Here is a 19,779-nt window from a genome sequence, read left to right as displayed (position 1 = left end):
GAGTTTATCAATGTCATCTTGGGAGCCAGATGTCCTGCCTCCAAACTGGTATATGCCTGCCATTCACAGAAGTTTGTAACTTTGTGCGCTAAATGGCAGATTGACTCACTTTAAACCAAACTTTCTGAAGTATTGCTTTTTGTGTTGTTCGTAACCCATCAACTTGCTCTGGATGAAGTTAAAGATTATTTGTCTGCTCTTTTGACTTTCCTGTGGTTGCCAGATCAGCCCTCTTTGTGTAAATCGCCCATTGTGATGCATTTTTGAAAGGTTTGCAACATATGTTTCCTCCCTCTTCTTTCATTATGTTTCGATGGGACCCCGACTTGGCCCTCACTTTCCTAACGTGTACTACCTTTAAACCTTTGGGTAGCTGTCCATTGCCTCCTCTCATCCTTAAGATGGTGTTTCTTGTCACCATTACAGTGTGGCCACGGAGCGAGCTACAATTCCCCTCCATCAAACCACTATATACCACATTTTTTTTTCCTGTAAATGGTTTCTGAAAACTCGAGCCTCATTTCTTCTGAAAGTAGTGACTCCTTTTCCTACATCCAAGATATTACCCTCTCGACGTTCTTCGCTCCATCTCACCTTTCTAAAGAGAAGTAATGACTCCATCTTTAGATCTTAAAAGAAATGTGTAGCTTTTATACCGATCATTCCTGGGAATATTGTGTGGACAATCCGATCTTCATTGGAGTTGCTGGGGTATAAAAGGGCAAGGCAGTGCAAAAGAAGGCAGTTGTTTTTTGGATCGTGCTCTGCATCACAAACTGCAATGCACTGATCAAGAAGTAACCCCTAGAAGGCTTGTGGGCTCATTATACCTGACTGAAAGCTGCTACCACTGTGTTGGCATGTAGTGTCTGTTCTAGATATTTGTGATGCTGCTACATGGGCGTCACTTCACACGTTCACAAAGCACTACTGTCTGGACAGCCAGGTCCATAAAGCTGGACACTTGGCCCGGTCGACCCTGCAGGACATTTGGATTTGAGTCATTTCACAGACCTTCTTTGGTATCTATTCAGAAGGAGAGTATTCTGCGGTTAGAAGTATCCATCAGAAGACAAAGGTTGATGAGTAACCTGCTGTTAGATAGAGTATTTACCAGAAACAGTGTCACTGAAGGTAAGCAATTTGTTTGTTATGGATCACCCCCAATCTGACTGGCCTGCAGGGAGAAGCAAGTAGCCCACTAGTTCAAAGACACACCTCCTGACTGCTAAGGGCCAGGCAGACTTTCTACCTCCCTAGGAAGGATAATCTGGACTGTATGCCCAATCTTCCTTCCCAACAGGTGATACACCATTAGGAACAACAGCGTTTTGCAATTATATAGGGGTGTGGGGCCTGCTCCATTTTGGCATTGGGCCTCACCCTTCCACTCCTCAAGTTCACACAGTCTTTTTAACCCCGAGAGGCATATTGTGGAATTTATACCTCTGCCCACTTAGGAGGGCAGAAAGAAACACTAGACACCAGGCCTATCTTTTATATATGGTATATGGAATAGAGGCCAGCTTGTATTGTCACCAGGCTACACTCCTCCACCCTTGGGTCTTACATGGTCTTTCTGAGCTACTAGGAGGCAGATTGGACAGTTTACCTCTAATCTGCTCAACCAGATAGAGAGTGCTGCTGGACACCAGGGTTTGTTCTTTATCTGTATGGGCTGTATTGGCATTGAACCACATTTCTCCACTACAGGGGCTCACGCACTCTTTTCCACGCTTCAGGAGGCAGAGTGGGGAATTTACACCCAATCTGTCTACATACGGAGGCAAAACTAAATGCTAGACACCAGGTCTTATTTTTGGTTGTGGATAGGGTGTGGGGCTAACTCTTCCTGGTATCAGACTGCCCCCTCACCCCCGGTTCCCACAGTATTTCTACCTCACTGGAGTCAGAATGGACCTTTACCTCGTACATGCTCCCAGAAGAGGCATAAAGCCCACTAATTCACCAGGGTAAAATATAAAAAAGTATGGGATGGGTGCTGGGATATTCTGGCATCGGGTTGCTCCAGATATTTTTTCTTCACCCCTTCTCTATGCTGGCCCATACATTAAAGCTTTGATAATTTAATACCAATTTCCACTCATTTTCAGTAAGAGGTGGCTGAAACATTTGGGCTCGGAGTCAACTTGTAACCAGGAGCCCCTACCAACCTTGGGAATGTCTGACGACTAGAAGTCCAGGATAATTGAATATGGTGTTGTTTGTAGGAGCTCAGTAAATGTTCTGACGACGAATGCCCTGTAAATGTTAAAACTATATCTAAACACACCAAATGTCCTCATTGTCAGCTTAAACCTAAGGAAACCTACTAACTCTACCAACCCTGGGTATCTCTGACAACAAAGGACCCAGGAGAATCCGCCTCCCTGTATGATGTGTGCATGAAAAGTGCTTTCTTAGGGAGCAGTGGGCAATTCTATATGATCCATTCTTTAGCTAACTGCTAGTTATAAAGGAGTTAGTACAGCATTACACTTGGTAACAAAAGAATTCGACAAAACAGATGGCGAATCTAGTTTGGTGAAGATATGAGATATGTATTTAACAATTTTGTTAACCTTTCTTTACAGCCAACCCACTTTTAGAGGCTTTTGGAAATGCCAAAACAGTCCGCAACAATAACAGCAGTCGTTTTGGAAAGTTTGTAGAGATTCACTTTAATGAAAAGGTAGGTGTGCTATTCTTGTTATGTCATGCAATATTAATAAAATCTCTTCATTTGATATAGCAAGCCTTACTAATACAGCCAGGTCGTTCATGTGAATGACTTCATTAAGTAGTAAAGGCAAACGGCAACACACTTAGTAGTGTTTGGTAACTTTTCAGAGTTTTGCAAACTGAATAGTGGAGTTGTTTCTCAGAAATTGTCAAAGTAAATCAGTTTGTGAATTTACTGCCGTGTTCATATTTTAGGTACTTTTATGTTTCAGTAAAATTTGCAATTTGTTCAAGGTTGGAATTAAGTTTGACAGTTGTGATGGTATGAAAAAGTCAAACAGCTGCAAGATTTCATTTGACTTAAATTTAGTATTCCACACAGCCACAGATTTTCCACTTCACATGCTACTGTCAACATAGCATGGACTCATTTTAAAGTGATGGTCTACCTAGGCAGTGCAGCTTCAGTTCCAGCCCATCTGTTGCCAAGTCTGCCACTTAGCAAATTTCATTTAGTGCACGTGATAAACTCCAGGTAGCCTTTGGATGTAATTTCACTTGAATTTACTTAATCTCACCTTCCTGTTTGTTGTAGACCAAAAGTGGTAAACTGGTCTGTTGCTATCCGTCACTTATTTCTCCCGAAGGACCATAGCTTCTGTTGTTGTCCATAAAGTTAATTCTCTGGGCCATTTGTTTTGTAGTCTGTATCAGTGCTTAATTTGTGCTTGTTGTTTCTGGTGCTGAGGGCCGGCGCTGATTCTTCTGTCTCAAGCATTTACCTCGAGCAAAAGACACATATGGGGAAGAGAGAGGAAGAGAAAAACGAAAAAGCATCACAATGGGAGAAAGCAGAAAGCTGCTACAATGAGCTGAAGAAACAGGGAGTGTCTGTAAATGGATTAATGAGGCCCGAGATGGCTTCAGGATTAAGCTGCCTCAGCATTGTACGCTCGCACATTTAATTGCAGCAGCTGCGTTTTAAAGAGGAGGGCTTTGGGCACCAGCACGTTTTTATTTACAAATTAAGCACTGGTCTGTATCTTTTATAGAGTTGCATGTTGCGCATATTCAATCACATCATTCCGCCATTCACTAATTATCGTTAAAATGACTGTGTGTTTTTGTCTAAACGTAAAGGTTTTCAGTGTTAACCATGGGCTCATTGTAAACCGCACCTGATGTAAACCAGCTCTCACCTTTTCATAGTCTGAGGGTCAGTATTTGCTAAATGGATGCATGTAAAATGTGCAATATATGGTGCATACATTAATACTTTTTCAAAGAGGTGGGTGATTCTTTGTCTCTGCAGCATAAGCACAACTGTATACATGTTTGCTTCGGGGGTGCACCATGGCTCAAAGCTAGTGCCAAGGGTTGAACATAAGGAGAATGGAATACTCAAAAGACTGACCAGCAACATAAATAAAAGGCAAGCAGATCAAAGTGAAAACGGGGGGGGGGGGAGGAGAGGGAGGAGGGATAGAATTAACTTAGGATGCATGATTTATGGTTCACTCAGGATGCCAGTTGCTGATAACTAGTTTAAGGTCCCCTCTGTAAGGCTGACCATGTCCCATTGCCTTCGACAGAAGACTGTGACTGATGTCCAGGAGGTACACATCCAGTTGTTGTATCTAATTGGTAGGATCATATCTCTTGCTTACACAGACTGTCAGGAGTGACACCCCACTAGATAAGAAATCTCAAAAGTCAGAAAAGAGTTATAGTCTTGTATTAAATACATACCCGGTCCGCTAAATGTAACCAGAACATATGTCAGTAGGAAGGATAGGGTCCTGAAGAACATAGACTATCAAATTTAAAAAAATATGTTTTTCAAACTATTTGAAGTTTATAATTTAGTTTGACTCTGAACTAAAGCAAATAACTTACAACACAGTGTATCAGTGTAATCTGGTTCATGGTTCTCTTTACCCTCACAGGTTTCCCTTTTTCCTTGAATCGTAACTCAACAGTTTAAATAGTTAGCAAAATGTGACAGCAGTGACAAACATAGGGCTTGAGTATATTAAAATGATATAAAATATATACCATATGTTCTTGTTTGGATTCAACAGTTTGTTGCAAAGCATTTATTTAAATAGCTTAATAGATCAATACGTTGTGTCTTATTGAGGTTTTGTTCAAATAGCAAGTTGAGCCCTGTTTATTTATTTATTTATTTATTTATTTATTCATTTATTTTCTGCGGCAATGCATTTATTTAGCGCTTCTTATTCCTTTTTTTGTGTTTATAATTTTTTATTAATGATAAGAACACGGATTGATACAGTGTTAATGGACGAGGGATGATGATTCCCGTATATTGCAGTGCGGAAGTCGTAAAAATCGCGTCTCATGGGGAACAGAGTAGACCAAATACATTCAACAGTATTTACAAACAGTTATTAAAAGACAGTGGAGATTGGAAGGATAAATAATAATAATAGGGGGCAGATAATGGCAGGGGGGTGCAGGTAGGGGCGCATGCCGCAGGGCACTATGCTACCAAAGATAACATTGTGTACTATGTTTAGGCCGAGTTCTGGGACGCGCTCGCCACGTGCGTCTATAAGACCCCTGTGCTTGGCTTTTCCCATCGCTGAGGGTCAGTGTATCTGAAGTGTCCGTAATGCACTGGCGGGCAGTGTGGAGGCAGGAGCCATCCTTCGGTATTGCAGCTGTTCTTCACAGAGACCCACGGTTAAAGGTATGGTTTGCAGAGGGGAAAGGGAGACTGGGGTAGGCTGTCGACTCCACAGGGCGTCTGGGAAATCCGTGCTTGATTGTACTGCTTAGGCGGTGCTCCAAAGAGGGAGGGGGAGAGGTGTGCGGGAGCTAGAAGTAGGTCTGGATGAGGGAAGGGTGGATAAGTCACGGAGCAGGTACTGCGAGTGATATGAGAGGGTGGGGATGCATGCAGGAAGAACCATTCCCAGATCATAAACTATCTTGTGAGATAAACTGATGGGTAATGAAGTAGTGCTGTAGCTCTGCGTCGCCACTGGAGAGATACTTACTAAGGTCTTTGCGGTGTTAAGTGAGACAGCCCTTTTTGCTGGGAAAGAGGTGATGAAAGCGGAAAAGGAAGAAGAAAGGGGGGATAGGTGAGGTAGAGACAGAGAGAAGAGGGGGACTGGTGTCAGACAGAAGAGGACATAGTAGGGGGTGGGGAGAGGGTGGAGGGGGAAGGGGTTATGTGGCTGGTGACAGGATCCCCAAAGTGTCAGCCCTAAGTAAGCCCTGAGTAACTCCACCTTCTGGGCGAAGGGGGGGAAGGGGGAGAGGGATGGAAGATGCTGATGTGGGTCCAAAGAAAGAGAGAGAGGGAGGTAGCCGGAACAATGGGGGGTGGGGGGGCATGGTTAGAGAAGCTGGAGGCAGATCAGATGTGGCGGGGCTTCCGCAAGGAAGGGGGCCCATATCTTAGTAAATAGGGCAGCCTGGTCCCGGAGGTTATAAATTATTCTCTTGTGCACAGCTATGCGAGTCATTGCTACTACCCATTCCTCCGGGGTTGGAGGGGTTACTGATCTCCAGTGTTGGAGGATACATATTTTCACGGTTGCTAGTGCTGTATGTAGCAGTCTTCGTTGCGGTCGTGACAGGGCCGGTAGAGAGTCCATGTCGTGCAGTATGATAAGAGAGGACAATACTGGGATTGGGAGCAATATGGAGTCAGCCAGGTTGCGTTTCACAGCATCCCATAAACGCTGGACCGACAGACAGCCACTGAGGATATGAAGCAAATTGCAGTGTATCTCCGTGCAGGGCCAGCATTTCACATGCGGAAGAAGGCCAATCCTGTGCAACTTCACCAGAGTCCAGTACCTGTTGTGGATTATCTTGAAGAGACAGAATTTTAAGCGGGCTTCGCGCGTGCCCCTGTCCAGCGCGTCCACGATGTCTGTCCAATCCTCCGAGTCAAAGGTCCGCTGTAGACGGGTTTGCCATTGTAGGCGTAGTTTGTCCAGGACAGGTTGCGAGTATAGGTGACTTGTGATGACCTCATATAGGCCAGCAATTGCGCCTTTGTGTTGCTCCCACGTCTTCAGGTAGGTCACCACGAGGCAAGCTTTGTAGTCCCCATTGGGTAATGTGAGCATGCTGTTGCATACAGTGTTGGAGTTGCAGGTATCTCCATTCCTGTCGTGGATGGAGGGGGAATTCCTCCTGCAGCCTGGCAAAGGGTTTGAGCTTGTCATCCTCTAGGATCTGGGCCAAAGGGCGAGCAAGGAGCGCTCCAGGTCGGTTAAGGTTAGAAGGACGTTGTCAGCGTAGAACTAGAGTTTAGAAGTGCCGCGCGGCAGAGGGAGACACGCTATCAAGGGAGAGTCGCAAATGGCAGCCGCCAGCGGCTCCAACGCCAGCAGGAACAAGAGGGGCGAAAGGGGACATCCTTGTCGGGTCCCTCTGCAAATGGGAAAGGGGTCCTAGAGGAATCCCCCACAGTTGACCCGTGCCGTAGGGTGCTCATAGAGCAGACGAACTTTGGAGATAAACTGGACCCCCAAGCCAAATTTTGCCACGTCACAAATAGGTACAGCCAATCTATGCAACCAAACACCTTCTCAGCATCCAAGGACAGTGCTAGTGCGGCCTCTGATGCATTCCTAGCCTCCCAAAGGGCATGGCAAAGGGTACGAAGGTGGCTTCTGGATGTTCAGCCCAGTACAAATGCCACTTGGGGGTGATGTATTAAAGATGGTATTACTTTACACAGGCAATTCGCTAGGATGCTGGCCAGTATCTTAACATCGCCATTCAGGAGGGCTATAGGTCGGTAGCTACTGCAGAGCAGGGGGTCCCGTCCTGGCTTCGGTATGGCTGCTATTATGGCGCTGTTTGAAATCACTCCCAGAGAGCCCGTCTGACATGCCTCGTTCAGCACTCCGTGCAGGACATCTAGCATCTCCTCCCCCGCCCATTTATAGAATTCCGCAGGGAATCCATCTTCTCTGGGCGATTTGTGGTAGGGGAGATCAGAGATGACCTGCTTGATTTCCTGCCGGGTAATGTACCCCTCCAGTAGGTTGCGGCCCTCATCAGAGAGCGAGGGTAAGGCAATGTTGGTGAGAAAGGCCTCGATCTGGGCAGGAGTGCACTGCGATTCTAGAATGTAGAGGTGCCTGTAAAAGGTCGCAAATTCATTGACTATCTCCTGTGGGTGCGTGAGTGTCTCTCCCGTACAAGCCTTGATGGCCGGTATAGTTAGGGTCGCCATTCTCTGGTGAAGTTGTGCTGCTAACAGACGGCCAGCCTTCTCCCCCGTTCGTAGTGTCGCCCTGCAAGCTTTGCAGCGCATATTCAGCCTGAGAAGTGTATAGCTCGTTCAAGGCCATACCGGCGCGCTACAATCATCCACGGGTCTAGAGGGAGGGTTGGTCTGTATATTGTCGTGTTAGGCGCCTGATGTCAGTTTCCAGAATCACTTGTCGTGCCTTCCTGTCCTTGTTTGCCAGTGCGGCGTCACGCATCATGTGTCCACGTATAGTCGCCTTGGCCGCCGCCCAAGAGACCCTCTTGGATTCCACTGAGCTGAGGTTGTCCTGGACATAGGTGGATGCATGCGCTCGCAGTTGTGCCTTTCCGTGCAGGGATCGATAACTTTGGACAGCAAATTGCCATGGCTTGTGACCCTGGGACCCCAGGCCCAGCTGGACAGCAACGTGGATCGGGGAGTGGTCCGACAGACCCCCATCTAGTATGCGAGCTTCCTGTATGTGCGCCACTATGTTGTGTGAAATGAGAAAGTCCAAACGGGATTGGGTGCTGTGAACTGGTGACAAAAAGTATATTCCCTGTCAGCCAAGTGCGTCAGTCTCCAGGGGTCTACCAGACCGTTGTCCTGAATTATATCGGACTGTAGGGCCCTGTCGCTGCTGTTAGTTATGTCCAGAGGCCCAGTCCTGTCCAGTATTGCGTCTCTAGTAAGGTTCCAGTCTCCCCCAATTACGTATTGAGTGGCCCCAATTTCCGTCAGAAGGCGGTTGATGCCCAGGAAGAACTGGCGTTTTTAACCGATTGGGGCATAGATGGAGCCCACACACAGTGAAGAGCCTCCTAGTTTCAGTTTAGCGAACATGTATCACCACTCCTGGTCAACCTATGACTTGGTGACGGTGAGAGGTATACTCTTTCGTATCAGAATCACAACGCCACATTTTCGTGGGACGCTACCCCCTGTGTCCTGCGAGGAGGGGCTGCAACTAAATAACGCTGTTCCCACCCAGTCATGATGCAGTTTGTAGGATTCGACCCTGTCAAGGTGTGTCTCTTGGAGAAGGGCCACATCGGTCCGTTTAGAGTTGAGATATGAGAGTATTTTCTTCCGTTTAATGCAATGGGTTAGGCCATTGACATTTCAGGATATGACCCGTAGTGGGGTGGGTAGTGATGAGGGAGGACTAGCCGTGAGGGGGATCCAGAAGTGGAGGCGAGGGGGAGTAAGGTTGGGAGATGAAGCAAATGTGCAGGGGAGGATAGATATCTATATGGGAGATAGCTGTAAAGGGTTGGGCAGGGTGGATGGATAGAGATATGGGGGGGATGGAACGCCCAAGGGGTCCTGGCTGCCGAAGAGGAGGGCTGACGTAGAGAGATGGGGGAGTGGAAGGGGGTATGTGAGAAAGAGGGGGATCAAGGGTAGGAAGAGAAGAGAAAGATAGAAGGACACCAGGTGGGGAGGAAGCAAGGGAGTGGGAGAGAGGGGAGAAGAGAGAAAAAGGGGGGGGAGACAGGGAAGAAAGAGAGGAACGAAAAAAAAAAAAAGAGTCAGAGGAGAAGAATAGTTAGAGCAAACCCAAGGGGTACAAGATTAGCAATACAGACCTCAACTCTGAGAAAATAAAGAAGGGGGGGGGGAGGGGACAGGGAGGGAGCAGAGCAAAAAGCCCCATAAGTCCTAAAGTGTAGTCTGTGGGTCTAAGCTTAAACCTGTGGAGCACTGGCACTCGGCCAGCGGGCCCCCGGCCGGGAGGGGAGGCGCAAGGCCGTCTAGGTCCATTGATACAAAAGCCTAATGTCCGTAGATCCGCAATAGCTCAGTGAGTCAGCACATAATGGGGGCCTGTGTAGTGCAGCGCCACAGGAGGACCAGCATAGTGGAGAGTGCCGTGGTGAACGCGGCGGCCCACCTGCGAGCGGGGTGGGGTTCTGAGTAGGGGGAGGGGGAGCAGGAGCAGGGGCCGTAGTAATGTCAATACTGCTGCACGCGTTTTGAGTAATAGGTAGTCAATGGAGCAATGACGGTGGCCAGCCATGTGGATGTGATGATGGTGGGGGGTATCTGGGCAGGGGGTCCCCTTCTTCTCATCGTAAGGTGATTCTCAGGCAGCAGTCACGATACACAATTCCCAGCAGTGGGAATACATAGCGTGAGGGGGGTCCTGTGGGTCTGCGGGGGCCGGATAGGCAGTGCCAGAAGAGGGAGGGGTGCAGTCGGATCGGCCGGTGCAATCACAGCCTCGGGGGGGAGCGGCTGGAGGAAGGAGAGGAGAGAGGTGCAGAGTGTGATCATGTTATCATTATAACATGGTTGCATTAAGACAGCAAACAGTAATCTTCGGAGTGTAAACAAACTATAGGACTCCAAAAGTCGAGAGGCACATTAGGTCCAGGACTCCGACAGTCTTGACGAGTGCTGAACAACATAGTGGACTGCCTTGCATCCCCTTCAAACCTGTAGGAGTCCATTACAGTACAACAATGAAATAACAAATGCAACATGTATGTGTTGGCCCAAGCCCGGGGGACCAGGGTCACCAGCTGCTTGACTTCTTGTGGTGCAGTGGAGAGCTTTGAGTTCAGGTGGGCACCGTGGTAGGCTTCCGGGGGGAGCGAGACTTGTCCCTGTCTGTTACTTGCGTGTGCATCGCCACCACGTGCAGCACCTGTCCCCTTTCATCGTGGTTCTTCATGAGTCTCTCTAGATCTCTCCCCCTGGGGTGAAAATCTGCAGGGAACCAGTCTGACCCTCCAGGGGCAGGGCTCTGGGATGACGCATTCTGGGTCACCGCAGGGAGGTCCTGAGGCTGGGTCGGAGTGGTGGTACCCATGGGCTGGAGGCCGTCCAGGAAAGCGCGCAGGTCCTCAGGGTCATAGAAGTCTTTAGACACACCATTTTTTGTGATCCACATTCTCGCCGGTTCGATTAGGCCGTATTTAACCTCCATCTGACGCAGCCTGGGTTGGAGGGCCAGGAATGCCTTCCTACGCTCACTGGTCTCTTTGGAGAAGTCCGCTGTCATCCAAATCTCCTGTCCGTCCATTCAACAGGGCCCATGGGTGCAGGCTCTCTGTAGGAGTTGGCGGGTCTGCGTGTGTCGAAGGAGGCAGGCTATGATCGGATGGGGACGGGTGGCTGGATCGCGTCGCTTGGGGCCTAGTCGGTGTGCTCTTTGAAACTCCAGAGGGGGAGGGGAGGTCAAAAGTCAGGCCAGTGAGCTTGGGTAGGTTCTCCTGCAAGAAGGAGTGAATATCAGTGCCCTCAATGGTTTCAGGGAATCCTAGAAATGGGACGTTGTCTCTCCAGCGCCTGTCTTCTAAGTCTATCATCTTGCTACGGAGATACAGGAGTTCCTGGTCCCGATCCTGGGAGGAAGTATTGTGGGTTTCCACCGTCACCACACGCTGTTCCAGCCCTGTCACTTGGGACTGAAAGTCTGCGATATCCAGGTGTATGGATTTTGTTTACGCCATCAGTGAGGCCACAGTGTTGTCCATCCCCTCCAATCTGTGACCCACCGCCGAGATCTCTTGGAGGATACGGTTCATGGTTGTCTCCTGTGCTTGGTCTGCCATGGTGTGGGGCTGAGTGGTTGGTTGCACCACTGGGGCAGGGGGTGGCACCTTTGAGTGTATTAGGGCTTCGGAGAAAAGCAGTTGTCTCACTGGCTTGCCTGAGTTCTTACTCGGCGACCTGTCACCTGGCGTCACTGGCCCCGTGGTAAGGCTGTGGTGCGGTGGTATGGAGGTGGTGAACAAACGATGTGAAGGAGTGGGGGATTCTTGTCCCTCCTGGCAGTGGGTTTGGCAGCGAGCAGAGGCCTTGTCCAAAGAGAAGGGGAGGTTTCAACTCAGAGGTAGGTAGGTGCCCGCCTAAAGGGGAGGTCCTGTGATGGAAGTCACTGTCTCCTAATGCAGAGATTTTGACGCCCTCCGCTAGTGGGAGCACAGATCTCACGATATGGATAATGGACCGGTTCCTGACAGGTGCGGTGGCCTGTATCCTGCGTTCCCCCCCAACCGTTATGCTCCGTGGGGGAGGGGTGCAGGTGAATCGCGTCATCTAGTCACAATAGGCGCGGGGTGATAGCCTGTATGGGTTCCTGGCAAGTCTGGAGGGCCGCGCTTCCCTCGAGGTATTTGCACAGTGGGCAGGATGGCGAGGGACTTGGTAACTGAAGTCAAATGTCACCACTGTTTCGCCGCTGCTGTCGTGCAGTCTCTCACCAGTATGCGCCAGCAAAGATTGCCAGATGATCACCCTAAGGCAGGGCTCCTCGCCATCTAGGAGGCAGGCACCCGGCCCTCACCCCTTCGTGATGTCGGACGCTCCCACGTCCTGGAGTCCTCCTGGCTTGGCCTCATGCAGTGGGGCTTTCGAAGAGAAAGGGGTGGAGTGGGGGGGATGTAGAGCCTCAGGGAGCAAGGCCACTGGTGTCGGGGGGCGGCTCTGTAGCGTGGCCCCACCGTGATGCGCACCTCTTCCTGGGTTGCCAGAGGCGTCCTGACCACCTCTGTATGCCAGATGGGATCGCCACTCATGTCCAGGGCACAGATCCTGTCCAGGTGTGGTCTCTCCGGCAGGCACAAGTGTTCCAGGCTGCCACCGTCCTCTGCCCCCAGCTGTGCCACTCCGGTGTGGGCCCAGGTGCCCCCGCACCCAGAAGAGGGCCCCCCGGGGGGAGGGCTGAATGAGGCAAGGAGGCAGTGTCCCAGGCAGTGGAGGCGACTCACCTCCAAGTCCCCACCGCGGCACACTCCTCTCTCGAAGCTGCCCGGCACCGGCTCAGTCACTCCGTGGTCGGTGCCAGACTGGAGTAGTGCGGGAGATCACAGGCCGCATCCGAGCAGTCCTTGCAAAATAGGGCCGGCAGGTGTGTTCCGTGTTCGAGGGTCGCCCTCCCTGCGGTGGCGCTCTCCATCCAGTCGCCAGCAGTGAAGGAAAGAGGCGCTCCGCCCCTCCAGCGCCTTCACTCCTGGTCCGAGGCCCGCCGCCTCGAGGAGCTACTCCCTCAGGTGGCCATCAGCGCTCCTGGCCAGACCACGCCCTCTGTTTATTTTATAGCTGTGGTGAACTGGGTGGGCATGACAGGGATTTACCTCTTCGCAAACCTGACAGTCTTGAAAAGTATGGAAGAGCACAGTCAAACATGATGCTTGGTACTTCTGGTACCAGCATCTTAGTTGTACGTATGAAATGTCCTCACATATTCCTTTGCTAAATGAAGTGACTGTTAACTTTCACAGTATAGAGAGACATACTTGATATTCTACCTTAATTTATTTTTCTTCACTCAGATTAACAGAATTTCATATTTTAATACTGTCATTGGGAAATTTGATGCATTTCGTAAATACATGCTTCTTACTTTAAGACTGTATATTACAGGTAAAGTGCTATCTTACTGCATGGTATTGTAAGTTAATGTGTTTTATATATTTTCTTGTTTCCAGAATTCCGTGGTTGGTGGATTTGTGTCACATTACCTCTTGGAGAAATCTCGTATCTGTGTGCAAGGGCAGGATGAAAGGAATTACCATATATTCTATCGCCTCTGTGCAGGTGCACAGGAAGACATTCGGCAAAAGCTCTTCCTGAGCTCCCCTGATAACTTTAGGGTATATTATGCTTTTTCTTTTTAATTAAATACAAACAAATTATCCATGTAGATCTGTGCCTAAAACCCCAGTAGAAAGAATGTGTTTGATGGCATGTGTGGCTGTAGATACACATGCTCTGAATACTCCTGCGACCTAATGTTTGGTCTGGATGTGTGCAAGTTGTGTTTCTTCGAAGAAGTCTCTCAAGTCACAAGGCAAAGTGACTCCTTCTATCAGTGATAATGCGCATGGGCATCGACTTGTTCTTCAGCGTTCTGCTTCATGACCGTTTTTGGGCTCCCTTTGATTCGTCGTTAGCCTTCTTTAGCCCTCGGTATTGTTTTTGTTTGTGTTCCACTGTCATCTTTTGAAAACAGAAGCAATCCTTCGCAATGTTCTCCAGTTGCGGCCTTTGATCCTCACACGTTCAGGCCTTGTTTAACACCTCATCGGCTTTGACAGATTGTTAATCTTTTAGAAAAAAAAGTTGTGGGACCGTCAGGCGCGTCGGAGAGAAATGCAGCACAAAGACCTGGAAGGAAAACCCGACATCTTTGGCCAACACGATGTTGAAAAGACAGAGGAAGAACTGCACAAGGCCTCTGCAGCTGAGGAAGAGTACCTTTCCATATCAGACTCCGGCTCAGATTCCGAAGTCGAATTCGGCCTAGAGGTGAAGGACCTTCCTTGTGGATAGCGTGCAGTGAGTACCCATGCCCCTGCCCAACCCACCAATAGACACTTGGTTCCAACCAAAATTACGGCTCCTGGGCCACCACTGCTGATGGGCCATGATAGGCACCAAACATCTGCTAAGGATGCCTAGCCCTTGGGCCCGGCACCAGAAGCAAAGCCATCTGCCTCCGGCTCCGAGCACCCCGGCCTCTGCCGCTTCGGTTCTAACCAACTCGGTCCCGAAACAAAAGATCAACTTTGGCACCAAAATCCTCCATTTCATCATCAACATCGGTACCGGAACCGATCCTTGAGACTGTGAAGGAGAAGCTCGATCCGAAGCATAAGAAGCTAACATTCAGCCTCTTACTGGTCGGATTTTGGCAAAGGTGGTGCAGTCGACGCCTACTCCATCAAAGCACCCGATTTCTTTTGAGGAGGCTATTGACCCACCTGTACCACTTAAGAAAAAGGACATTGCAACCAGTCCTCTAGAGCCACCTCTTCCTGCTTCTCTTTCACCACCACCGCCTTCTTTAGCACACCACTCAGTGACATAGGAAGCGTTACTCCACAGGGCTCCCCACAGTCTTACCCTGGGGACAGGGGATGACACTGATCAACAGCCCACAGACCCATGAGACAGTTACGACATTGACCCTACAGGGGATACTGACCCATACCTATACCCAGCTAAGCCTTCACCCCGGATGGTTCAACATCTCACCAGGAACTCACCGCTAGGATGGCTGCCTATCAAATGGTTTCCTTACACAAAGATCCTATCTAGGATGACTTTCCCATTGAGACACTATCTTCCACCACTAGGGCATGCCAATATCTGCCCATGCTAAAGGAATGCTCCACCACTCAGATGAAGTTTCTAAAGATCATTTGCGAGCATTTATAATTGCACCAAGAGTAGGCAAAAAGTATAAGGCAGCAACCTCAGATCCACCTTACACCAAAGGCCGACTCCCCCCAGACTCGCTAGTGGTATCTAATGCTTGCAAGAGAGCTAACTCTCCAGCCGATAAGGAGTCCAAACTTATTGATGCCTCAGGTAAAAGGGTAGCAGCAAAGGCAGCCAACCATTAGCGAATTGCCAACACCCAGGGTTGTTGGCGAGGTACGGCAGGGCCCATTGGGTTGAGATGTAGGAACTCTTCCAGCATCTTCTTGAGGAGTACAAGAAAAGAGGCCACCAAATTGTCCAGGAGGGTAAGCCAATTTCCAATAAGTTCTTCAGATGTGCCCTTAACTCAGTGGACAGGGACATCAATACAAACATACTATTGCGTAGACATGTGTGGCTTTGCATATCTGCCTTTAAGCCTGAGATACAGCAGACGCTCCTGAATGTACTTTTTGACCAGGAAAACTTATTTGGACCAAACATTAGAAAAAATGAAAAAGGACACAGAGGTCGCTAAATCAGTGGAGGTGCTTCAAACCCCCACTCCTCATGGTTCCTTTCAGTGTCCCACATATAAACAGGGCACCAAAACAACACCATCAGATAACTCTACCTCTTCCTATAGGCGACAGCATTAGGCCTCCCCTTCAAGGGGATTTTATAGAGGCACATCTACAGGAAATAAAACCAAGGGTTGTGGACAGGTTGCGTCCCTGCCTCCCCATGCACCCACACCGTCCACTTCCCAACAGTGTCTCATTCCACATTCCTCCAACCATTTAGCACATGTCAGGGGACGATTACAACAACTTTTCTTCCCCACCTGGAAAGCCATAACCACAGATCAATGGGAGTTAGATAATATCCCACATAGTTATTTTCTAGAATTCATCAAAACACCTCCAAACATCCCACCTTGCAGGCACAAAATGTCTATAGAACATCAAACGTTGCTCAAACAAGACATACAGGCTCTCTTGCAAGAAGGAGTCAGAGTCTGTCTCTCTACAACAGCAAGGCTCAGGAGTATACTCCCTATACTTTCTGATTCCCAAAAAGGACAGTTCACTCCGACCTATCTTAGACCTCAGGCTGTCCAATAGGTATATCCTACCAGAGCATTTCCACATGGTAACGCTTCAGGATTCCACTCTACAGCTTGTTCATCGATTGGGGTTTACAATTAACATACAGAAGTCACACTTTCATCCTTCACAGATTTAGCCATATTTATGGGCTATTCTCAATACACAACTGGGATTAGCCTACCCACATGTAGTCTAGATTCACATCACAGCACTAGTACAACCATTTCACCCAAGTCATAACAGCCAAGACAGTTCAGCGACTCTTAGGCATGATGGCATCTTGCATTGCAATAGTGCCACATGCAAGACTATATATGCGTCCGCTCCAGTAATGTCTGGGAACTCAGTGGTCTCAGTTACAGGGTCTTTTACAAGATCTACTGTTGGTAGACAGCTGCACACATCACTCTCTGCAGTGGTGGGACACACAAAACCTATCAAAGGGGTGGTCATTCCTAGACCCTGTTGCCCAGACCATTCTTACAGCAGACACATCTCTCACAGGATGGGGTGCTGATTTGAAGGATCTCACAGTTTATGGTCTCTGGGCACCAAACCCCAGGGTCTCCACATCAGCTGCTTAGAGCTTCAAGCAGTTCACCTAGCACTGAAACGTTTCTAAGTTCACCTCAAAGGCAAGGTTATCTTGGTCTGGAGACAACACAACAGCCATGTTTTATCTCCCTACAGTTACCACCCCCATCTCAGAGACTTTGGCACTGGGCAATACGTCACAACATTCACCTGTTAGCAGAACACCTCCCAGCGACGGACAACATCTTTAACTTTGCCAACCTCCTCAGCAGGACGCAGCAACAAGTCCAGGAGTGGGAAAAACACCCTCCCTCCCGAGTCCTTCTTCCATACTTCCACAGGGGGGAGTTTCCACAGATAGACTTGTTCATAACTGCAAACAACACAAAATACCGAAGCTTCGCCTCCAGGCTCCCACACCCACTATTCAAGACCAATACTCTATAGAAAAACTGGTGGGATAATTGCCTACATTTCCACCTCTCCCTCTTCTTTCATTTGTGGTTCAGAAGCTCCAGGAAATGTCTCTCATCCTCAATCTGATAGCTTCCACTTGGGCTCGACAGCAGTGTTTCACCACTCTACACGAGCTGTCTGTAGTGACACTCGAGAAGCTTCCTCTCAACCCAAATCGTCTTCCTCAGAATCATGGAGAAGTCAGGCACCCAAATCCAAAGGAACACAACCTTGCGATTTGGCTCTTGAGGTAATAGAATTTGGTTACCTGAATCTCTCATCCAGAATGTATGACCATTCTCAAAGAAGCCCGTAAACCTACAACCAGTGCATGTTACGCTGCTAAGTGGAAAACAAATTATTTTCTACTGCGGTGGTAAATAAATTGATCCATTTGATGCAAGGGTTCAAAACATTGTCTGCTATCTACTTCATTTGCAGACCTCTGGCGTAGCATACAGTTCAGTACACCTGCATTTAGCTGCAGGAGCAGTCTAGCTGCAAAACAGAGAACGTTTATCAATGTTTATGGTTCCGGTTATAAAGGCATTCATGGAAGGCCTTAAAAGAGTAATTCCACCCAGAGTTTCCCCTGCTTCAGCTTGGAATCTCAAAATTGTGCTCACCAGACTTCTTAGTGCACCTTTCAACCCTTGCAAAACTATCCTCCCCAATTCCTTTCTTGGAAGGTTGCCTTTTTAGTAGCCATCACTTCACTTAGACGTGTCAGTGAGCTGCAGGCACTAACCTTGGAGCAGCCTTTCTTCCAGTTACACAGAGATAGTGTAGACCTTTGAACTAACCAAAAATTCCTTCCAAAGGTAGTTTCTGCATTCCACCTCAGTCAGTTGAATTACCTGTTTTCATTCAGCACCCTGATTTAGTTGCAAAAAGGGCCCTTCATTCACAAGATGGAAAAGAGCTTTAATGTACTACATTGACAGAACTAAAGAGTTTTGTAAAACCAAGCAACTCTTTGTTGCTTTTTCACCCCCTCACAAAGCAAAGCCCACATCCAAATTGGACATCTCAGATGGATAATTAAATGTATTCAGATATGCTACACCAGAGCTAAAACAACTTTGCCCACATCTCCTAGAGCACACATTACCTGTAAGATAGGAGCTTCTATAGATAGCTTTCTTGGGCAAAACGCCAATACCTGACAATTGTAAAGCAGCTATACGGTCTACTCCACACACTTTCCCAAAACATTATTCTGTGGATGTGTTAGCACACTAACAAGCAGTGCTATGTATCCTTTTTCAAACAACTGCAGCACCCACAGGTTAGCCACAACTTCTTGTAGGGCATTGCTTTACAGTCAGTGAAGAGCATGTGTATCTACAGCCATGCATGCCATAGAATGGATTATGTTACTTACCCTGTAAGCATCTGATCGTGGCATGTAGTTCTGTAGATTCACATGTGCCTGCTCTCTTCACTGGACACCTGTGGCCGTTGTAGTGTATTCTTATACTTTCATACGCATGAACATCTCTTTACTAACACTTACTCACACTCCGTTCTCACTCGACTGCGGATAAACAATTTGATGCCCATGTGCATTATCACCAAGAGGAGAAGTCACTTTTCCTCGTGACTCGAGAGACTTCTTCGAAGAAAAACAACTTGCACACATCCAGACCCAACACTAGATGGCAGGAGTATGCAGAGCATGTGAATCTACAGCACTACATGCAACAAACAGATGCTTACAGGGTAAGTAACATAATTTTTACTTGTGACAGTGCTTTCAGTCCCAGACTATTAAAGAACTCTGGCCGATCTATGAAAATCACTACTACATTAGACATCTGTTAAAGCCCGAGTTAACCTTGGTGTGATATCTTGTCCTTGGATGTCTGATATCAAAGATCTTTTAATAATTAGTGTGGGTAACTGGTTATGTTCTGTCTTGTCAGTGTTGAGCTTAAGAAAATTTGCTTTCATCCAGTTAGCAACTTCAGTCATGCAGGTGGTGAACTTGGTTCTTGTGTTGGAGGTTTTGTCCGAGTGGGAGAGTGTGATTTGTGTTCCATCTGCTTAGGAGAGGATGTTGATGCTGTTTGCACAGGTAACAATGGCCAGAGGGATCATGTATACATGGAAAAAGTGTGGGTCTGAACGATAAGCCTTGAGGCACTCCGCAGATAAGTTTTTGGGCTTCTGAGGAGTAAGGTGCCAGGCTGACAGCTTGTAGCTATCCGTTAGGAAGGAGCAGACCCAGCGGAGATTGGGTCCTTGAATGCCAATTTCCTGCAGGCACCTGGTGAGGATGGAGTGTGAGACCAACAGAAAGAAGCAAATACAGGCTATTTATTCAGGAAATACAAAATGCAATTATTACTAGGAAACCTCAGTGTTTTACAGAAAAAGTCTGCCAAGAAAAAAATTAATGGAGAGAGTTTTTTAAGATAGTCAAAAAACACTTCCCAGCCCTAGGAGCAGCACAGTGGCACCTAGCCAGGCTCTATGATACTTTAGCAAGTGCTTTTAAGAGTAGAATAGAGGCATTGTATGGTGAACTAGACTTTAGCTTTAACCTAAAACTTAATGCAGCAGAAGATGAACCATCAGCCTGTAGTTACGTGGAGT

The 19,779-nt window shown here is 48.0% G+C and overlaps 1 protein-coding gene across 7 annotated transcripts in view; it reads left to right on the top strand.

The window, feature by feature from the left end:
- The window catches only part of MYO6 (myosin VI), an 892,076-nt gene that overhangs the window by 315,734 nt on the left and 556,563 nt on the right, over window positions 1–19,779 (top strand). For all 7 annotated transcript variants that reach the window (XM_069235652.1, XM_069235651.1, XM_069235650.1 and 4 more), the window contains exons 8-9: window positions 2,595–2,692; window positions 13,366–13,530. In XM_069235652.1, the coding sequence (XP_069091753.1) occupies window positions 2,595–2,692; window positions 13,366–13,530 (263 nt within the window). The remainder of the gene's footprint in view (window positions 1–2,594; window positions 2,693–13,365; window positions 13,531–19,779) is intronic.

The sequence above is a fragment of the Pleurodeles waltl genome, chromosome 5, assembly GCF_031143425.1.
Source record: "Pleurodeles waltl isolate 20211129_DDA chromosome 5, aPleWal1.hap1.20221129, whole genome shotgun sequence".
NCBI lineage: Eukaryota > Metazoa > Chordata > Amphibia > Caudata > Salamandridae > Pleurodeles > Pleurodeles waltl.
Note: the sequence above shows the minus strand (reverse complement) of the source record. Positions and strands in the feature narration are given on the sequence as shown.